General features: G+C 39.2%; 1 protein-coding gene across 1 annotated transcript in view; it reads right to left on the bottom strand.

The window, feature by feature from the left end:
* Positions 1 to 2,031: 2,031 nt before the first annotated feature.
* APOH (apolipoprotein H (beta-2-glycoprotein I)) overlaps positions 2,032 to 7,819 on the bottom strand; it is a 6,386-nt gene continuing 598 nt past the window's right edge. The window contains exons 2-8 of the mRNA XM_008937758.1: positions 6,960 to 7,136; positions 6,380 to 6,476; positions 5,057 to 5,133; positions 4,284 to 4,472; positions 3,528 to 3,707; positions 2,953 to 3,150; positions 2,032 to 2,099 (exon numbers count right to left, since the gene is read on the bottom strand). Coding sequence (XP_008936006.1) covers positions 2,032 to 2,099; positions 2,953 to 3,150; positions 3,528 to 3,707; positions 4,284 to 4,472; positions 5,057 to 5,133; positions 6,380 to 6,476; positions 6,960 to 7,136 — 986 coding nt within the window. The remainder of the gene's footprint in view (positions 2,100 to 2,952; positions 3,151 to 3,527; positions 3,708 to 4,283; positions 4,473 to 5,056; positions 5,134 to 6,379; positions 6,477 to 6,959; positions 7,137 to 7,819) is intronic.

The following is a 7,819-nucleotide window of genomic DNA, read 5'->3' as shown; positions in this document are numbered from 1 at the left end:
GCTCACTCGTACCAGCCTTTGGAACACCTCTAGTTGCAATACATTATTTTTCAGACCTTCTAAGCAAATCTTTCATGTCTGAAAAGTTGTGATTCACAAACATCTCCCTACTTCAAAGACTTACCAGGTCACACATTTTTTTTTTCTCCCTCTCCTTGCTTCAGGAGACTAGATAATAAATTCAGCGTATGAACATTGGCTCCTAAGGGTGATTCTTTCAAGTATTCAAATGCTGCCTACCCAGCCAGGAAGCTGACGTGATCAGTTGTTATCCTGCTGCACAGGCAAGTAGAACTGGGAAAATTTGCTTAGAAAAAATCTGAATGTTCCTGGGGCAACTGTTTTTGTGCAAAAGTAGCATTTCTTTGGCAGCGAGTGCTAACTTTACTTACGCCAACTTCTCAGTGTTTTGCTGTGAAAGACAAGTTAATATTAAACTGTGTTTGGTATCTCAGCTACTGTCCTGAACATCCCGATCCCAGAGATGTAGCCACACAACATTTAGACTAGATTTCCAAACAGATGGGCTCCTGCCAGCTGATCTATGCATGTGTTAAAAGTAGATGTGAATATCTTGGCCTGCAAGTCAAACCATCATTCAAGGATCCCACTTAAAACATGTTAGGAACCAAAATACAGAGCACACTGTGCCAACGAAATACCCTCTTTGGTTGCCAGTGGGAATTTGTCTGTCTAGCTCTACATTAGAGAATTAAATTGCTGATGAGTACAAAGTATTAAATACTTAATAAAATCCGCCTCAATCTCTCCTTAAAAATAGGAAGTATAAGGACAAATTATATCAGTCATACTATTAAATATTCATGTGCAGGCTTCAGTATAAAAAGATAATAGGAGTGTGTTCAGAGTCTTTTAATGGTCACTGTAGCATCTTATAAGTGGTTTGATCTTAATATTAAATGTCTCTTTTAAAAAGTTCTGCAGTAGCTTACCTACTGTGTAGCTTACTTCTGCTTTTAATCACAGAGAAGGCTTTTATACTTCAGAGGGAACCACATATGACTCATGACAATTTATTATAAGTGTACAACAAATATTTCTCTATCGCTTTCTGGTATGTTGCAATTATAATTGTTTTTTTCTGAATAGAAATACAAACATACGCACAAAACTTGCCAGACTGGATCCTACCAGTGAACTGCCTCTATCATAAATCAAATTAAAAGTACAGTTTACTTCAAAGCTACTTAATGACCAGAAATCATTACTGTTGCTCAATGGTGTACAATTATCTTCTTTTTTAAAAAAAAAAATGTCAGTTACATTGCGTAATATTGAAACACTGGTAAAAATTAACAATGGTTTAAGATTATTTAAAACAAAAGTTTCAGCTGAAGCTAGAATCTCAAAAATCTGAAGAGTCATATTAGCTTTAGCTTTTTTTTTTTAAGTGTATAAAAGATCCCTTTATCTGATGCTATTGACATTTAAACCTTGATTGGATACGTGGCTTCTAAACTCATGTGGAAATCTCAGTCTTTCTATTTAGGTGAATTCTGGAAAATCCTCAGCTGATGATCTTTTATCTATCTACAATTAAAGGTCCACTCTCTATCACAGCAGAGCAGCAATGGAATCAGAACCCAGCTAATTAATAATGATTCAGACCCTCCTGTACAAATCAGTTAAGAGCTAAAGGATTTGGTTGCTGATTGGTAATACTCATTAAGAACATACTGTTGGCTAAAATTACTTTATTGTAAAGGAACCACAATTGAGAAAGTCATTTACAGTTGCATAAATGTTGGAAATATGGAAAGAGAAGTAGTATGGTGGGGAGTCTGGAGAAGGCAGAGAAAAGGGGATGAGAGCTAATGGCTGAAATAATGTGTCATAGCTTGTGAAAGAGGCTGGCAGGGAGAGGGTGGTGGTTGGGAGAACAGCTGAAACTGTGTTTACATAGAGACCAGAGCTGGAATTTACACTCACAGGACCTAAATTTTCCTCTCTTATACGTCATGTTTTGTCTCAGTAAGGCAGAGATTTAATCCTATATTACTTCTCCATTCATTATTGATCTTCACATGGTTTCATGTCTGATGGGTCCTTCTTCACAAGAGTTGAAAAAAAACCACGTTCTGTTAAAAACAAGAACTTGGGTTAAATTCTTGGGACATGTGATGGCTGGAAACAATACATCTCGTGGACCCTGCTAGATGAGCAATCCATCCTTGTGTCTTTGTAAAACTGCTAGAAGAAATACACTATTTTCATACTCTTTTAATGAAAGCTAAGCCACATCCATCAGAAGCCAAGTGAAATGTGAGGAAAAATGTTTTCATCATGCAGAGGCTGTGTTTTTTTCCTTCACTTAAGAATGAAAATAAAACTTACAAGGAATATTCTGTGCAGGGAATATTGATGAAACAAATGCAAAGTATTTCCTCTTGCTAACAGACTTCAGGATGTAATCTGTTTATTTATTCGGAAAACCTGTGTGCCTATGAACCAGCTCCTCCAGCATCAATTCCTCACTACAACTGTCAGCTGCTTTTTAGCACTCGTGGCCCAAAGCCAGAACCAACCTGTTACCCATCAGCATAACGTGGGAATAAATTCACCAGAATGGAAGTGAATCCAGCAGGTTCTCAAGGCTCCAGGAGCATTCAGGCTCTTTTCCCTGTGGATGTTGATTCAAGGATTCATGAAATCCTGGAATACTTTACTTATGGCCTTTTGTTTGGGCTGGGCCACCTCTCAATACACCTTCTGAAGACAGAACAGGGGCTAGAGCAGGGCTCTGATGTAGCCAAAAGAAGAGTCTGCTGTGTGTTCTCTCTTATCTCAGTTGATTTCTTCCATTTAGGAAGAAATTATTTTAATACAGGGCAGACGGATTAGCCAGTCAAGTAGGGCTTGAAGATTAGCTATGACATTGACCTCCCCACTCAAGTATTTGTCATTCCACCAAGAGAAGCTGTTAGCTCATACCTTTGAAGCAGGCAGGGAGAGTCAGGTTGCCATCCACGCATGGGACAGGTACAGTATAGGCACAGGACTTTTCCTTATTCTTGCAGAAGAAGGATACGGTTTCACCATGCTGAATGCCTTCCTTAAGGTCGTTCTGAACTCTTTTCTTCTCACCATTGTATAGTACTACAGCTTTCTTAACTGGTATTTTACATGGTCCTGTAAAACAATCCAGTTATAAGCAATATAGAAGGGTAATCAGAGCTCTGTCTGGAGAAGTGGGTGGATTAGATCACATCAGAAATCTGTACAAGTGACATTTGGGAATGGAAACCAATGTGTCCCACGCACATATAATAAGTTCTGCTAGCATTACAATGATGAAGAAATAGGGTCAAAAATCTTCCTGTGAAAGAAGGAAGATTTTGCTTTGGTAAAATTTCTAATTGCGTTAAATAGGAAGAGGAGAGGAAATAGACAAAATAGAATTACTTTGCTAATTGCTGAAGTCAGCTCACGTACATCATGTCACACAATGTTCAGTGGTGGTCTTTTAGGAAAATTCAGTTTGACATGTGGTTTTGGAGGGTGTATACCTTTACAGGTTGGCTTGGTGGACCAGTTTCCAGTCTTTTCACACCGGGAGTGCCTGGGTCCCTCCAGCACGTAGCCAGCCTGGCAGCCAAAGCTGACACTTTCGTTGTAGTGATAGGTTCTACGGGCAACAAGCTCTAGGAATCCATTTTCTATCCCTGTTGGAGTGGGGCATATCACAACTGCAGTGCAAAGACAAAACAAAAGTGTTATCAGTGTCACGGTTCTAAAAGACACACCATATACTTCAAAAAAACACATAGAACTTGCAGAGGGGTTCATTTCAGCCTCTTGCACAGGAAAACACAGCCATAGGAAAGATCGTTAAAAAAACCAAACAAAATATTACTTCTTTTTAATATGTATTGCAATCTGTGGTTATATCCAGAAACTACTTAAATGTGGCATAGTTTCACTGAAAACAATGGTCCTGTGGACTGAAGGTAAGACTGTCTACTTCTTAGATTAATCCTAGCATGAAGTAGGATGAAATGCTCACTGTGCTGTGGAGGCCAGGCTCTGATTCCCCACTGTGAACTACATTCAGTGGGTTTTGTTTAGATAACCTTTATACCTGCAGCAAATATTGTGTCAATCCTATGTTGCCCATTAGGAATCACCTGGCATTCACAAATCTGACTCCCAGAATAATTCTACTGCCTATTTCCAATAACAATTGTAATTAAGTTTGTTCCTGTAACTTTATATGTACAATTCTAGGGGCTACTTTTAGGTACTGATTAAAGTGAACTCCTTACCCTTGCACTCCGGAATGCTGCTCCAGGTCCCGTTGGCCGTGCAGGTAGCTGTCTCATTCCCAATCAGTGCAAGAGGAGGGACACATTCAAAAAGAATTGTGTCCAGGAAATAAGAAACATTTCCTGGCTTTAGGCGGCGGTAAGAAAGGACTCCAAATTCAGGGAGAGGGGGAGGTGCACAGGTCACCGCTAGAAAAGCACAGCATTCATAGAAATTAAAGATTAAAGATCAAATTACTACTAGAGTCACAGGAGCAACATGCTTAGAACCAAATTAAGCCATACCACCCTTTACAGAAGCTAGCTAACAAAATAAAAGATTAGATTAAAAGTCTCAGAAGCCTTGGAGTATGTAATTCATGGGTTTTGCTATATTTTTCAGACACTATTATGCAGTTACTGCTTTTTCAGTAAAATGTTCATGCAGGACACATTATAACAAACCCATATTTAACAGTTCCAAAGCCATGACAATATCCTCTTTTTATACACAGGGAGAATGAATTTGAGTGGATAAGCATCTTACCTCCAGCTGTAAATAGCATCCCTGATCCTGGCCTTTTGTGCAGACCTTTAAACTCTATTTCTCTCAAACTAGAATCCACATATCTAAAACCAAACATACAGGATCCTTCTTGACTGTTCTTAACCATATTTTGCACACCATTATAGGAAGCCTCTTAATAAAAGAATACACAATTCTGAGCAGTGTAAGGCAATCTTTCTGTAATAAGAGCAAGGACAGAGTAGTTCTTTAGTATTTCAACACGTACGTTGACATTGGGGTACAGTTCCACTCCACTTTCCATCTGCCATGCATTGGCTCGTTCTTGTCCCAACGAGGTTGTAACTGAAAACAAAACAACTTGTTATCAGAAAGCTTAAACATGGAGAAGAATCAAGGTTTTTTTTTTTCCCCAAAAGATGTAAAGGACATTCCTCATAAACACACTTAAGAGTCTTTTTTTTTTTTGCTTTTTCAACTATATAGTCTACCTTATATATTAATTTATACAACAGGTTGATACTGTGGATATAGGCAAGTAGTAAGCACTTATCTGTGATTGCTAATGTACATGTTATGGTTTCTTGGGAAGAACTCCTAGCTAATTATGGCAATTAGGATCAAACTATTGCACAGAACTCGGTGCTCTGAAGAACTAGGGTTGCTGAGGTGCATTATTTTATTTTGATGCCAGATAGCCCAATTTAATTTCCAAACACACTCTAAATGCTTCTTTCCCATCCTCTGTACCTACATTATTAGCACTTACTCTGAGTTTTAAAGAAATATCAATCATGTATCTATCCTTTCAGTATCACATAGCTGAAAACCAGTAAATTATAAGTAGCAAAATTAAATCAAGTCTCATTGATAAGTTTGGTGTCATAGTTGAATTTATTTATTCCTTATCTTGCTCCTGTTTTGCAGAAGAAGGAGTTAGCTGAGGCTGTTGGTACTTCTCAGTGAACTCTAGGGCCTTCCCAGGTAAGCATTGTGTCTTCATTAATTACCCAGGTAAGATGAACTGCATGCTACCATCAAGTATTTCCCTGCATTTACCATAACTATTTTTCTTTAAATGCATTCTCATTTCTAAAGCTACCAAGTAGCCTTGTGTAAAAATGCATTTGCTTTAGGGACCAAATTAGGATTAACCTCATGTTTTAATTTATTGAGCTTGGAAAGGCCTAGAAATAAAATTTTCAGTCTCCAGAGCCTAACAGTATAACAACTTAGATGGAGATTATCTTCTCTCTGCTGTAGGATTTCATCTCATGATGTCGTAAAGAGGATTTAAAAAGCAGGGGAAAGTAGTCCAGAATAAATCTTTGCATAAAATCTCTGTTATTTTGATGGTTTCCCTGTCTGTAAGACATTGATTTGGCATAGCAAAGCTCCAGGATGTTACAGCCAAGACTGAATGGAGGAGAATCACAAGATATGCCTTTTATTTTTAGTTTTGGAAGTCGAGGTGGGGTTTTCTGTGCAGTTCTGTAAGTTCCCTGCCTTGCAGTATTGCAGCAGTTCATGCTAGAAGGTAATATTGTGATTTAGGTTATTTATTTAACAGCAAGAGGAAGGGTATACTTACCCTGGTTCACATGAAAAACTCAGAGAACTCTGATAGTGATTGTCTATAGAATCAATTTTTCCATGTTGCAAGCGTCCAGGATGAGGACATCTCTTTGCTGTTAATCAAAGATTTAAAAAAGGATAATATTACTTCATGAGGCATGAAGTTAAGATAATGGAAACAAGTTGATCATAGTGCCTTTCACATTTGTCCACTCCTGTTTTGTAAGTCGAGCTATTCTCCATTTCTATCAAAACATAGTAGTTTCAAAGCTTTTGTGATTAAATAATGTTTAACATTTGATTGACTGAGGAAAATAACTTCTCTGCAATGAAATGATAAAATGAACAATGAGGGATACAATAAATGCAGGTGTTATCAAGCAGTATATGTTGCTAGGGTGTAAGTACTGAGCCAGCGTAAGGTTCACCTTGTCTGACTCCACTCTCCCTCACCATCCAGGAGCAGACACTTAGGGGAAAGTGTGGGACGTGTCTGGGAAGATCCTCCCCCTGTTACTTGCCCCTTCCCCCCCTCGTGCCCCGTTGTCTGCAGATAAGGAAGGGAAGGAGGGGCAGGTTCTGTGGGTGTCACTCACGCAGGCAGAGCAGCGTGTTGAGCGGCCACTTGCCGGTGGGCAGGCAGGTGTACTTCCTCCGGCCGTTGTTGGGGGCGAACCCGGGCCTGCAGGTGTATTCCACCTCCTCACCCACTTCGTACACACTTTTGTCTACATCGATGGTGGCAAAGAGCACTTCTGGTGGCCTGGAACAGACTGGGGAAAGGAGACGCTTTACAAGAAATTGGGCAGAAAGTTGGAGTTGGTTTTGTTGGGGTTTTTTTGCTCGACTCTCAAGCAGAGGTTTTTTTTCACCCTCTCAAGCAGAGGTTTCTGTATTATCACCAACTATATAGTATGTTCCTGCCACGAGCTAAATGATCCTTCTGTAATCTGTAGGTACATAATTTACTGAGGCAGCTGATGGCTGCTATAAACATTAGCCAGAAAAAAACATTCGTCTTCTCCTCAGCAGCTCTGTCAGTGGCTCTGGTTGGATTTTGTGTCACTTTTTTTTTTTTTTTACTTTTGCTTCAAAATGGATTTATGAAGGTTTTCTGCAAAGTAAGTCAATTGTGCCAAATTATCTTGGATAAAAGAGGGCGAGAGGGACATAGAAGCAAACTAATGCATTTCATTTTTAATCTCAATTAGTTTGATGGAGTCAGCCTGAAATGAGAATATTTTTTTTTTAAATGAAATTTCTTTTGCTCTGGTTTCCCCAAGTTTTCTGTTCAGTGGGGCAAAGGCTCTGTTACATTAGACATCTCTGATTCTCAAAACAGCTTTTACATGTTGACAGCATGAACAACTCATCACCTGGAGAGTGAGAACAGGAGGGGAGCAGTGAGGAGGGAAGAAGGGTGAAGACTCTGCTCCTGCCACGGGCATGGAGAGCG

The sequence above is a fragment of the Merops nubicus genome, unplaced genomic scaffold (assembly GCF_000691845.1).
Source record: "Merops nubicus isolate BGI_N331 unplaced genomic scaffold, ASM69184v1 scaffold21130, whole genome shotgun sequence".
NCBI lineage: Eukaryota > Metazoa > Chordata > Aves > Coraciiformes > Meropidae > Merops > Merops nubicus.
The sequence above is the reverse complement of the archived record's forward strand: the minus strand, read 5'-3'. Positions and strand labels throughout refer to the sequence as shown.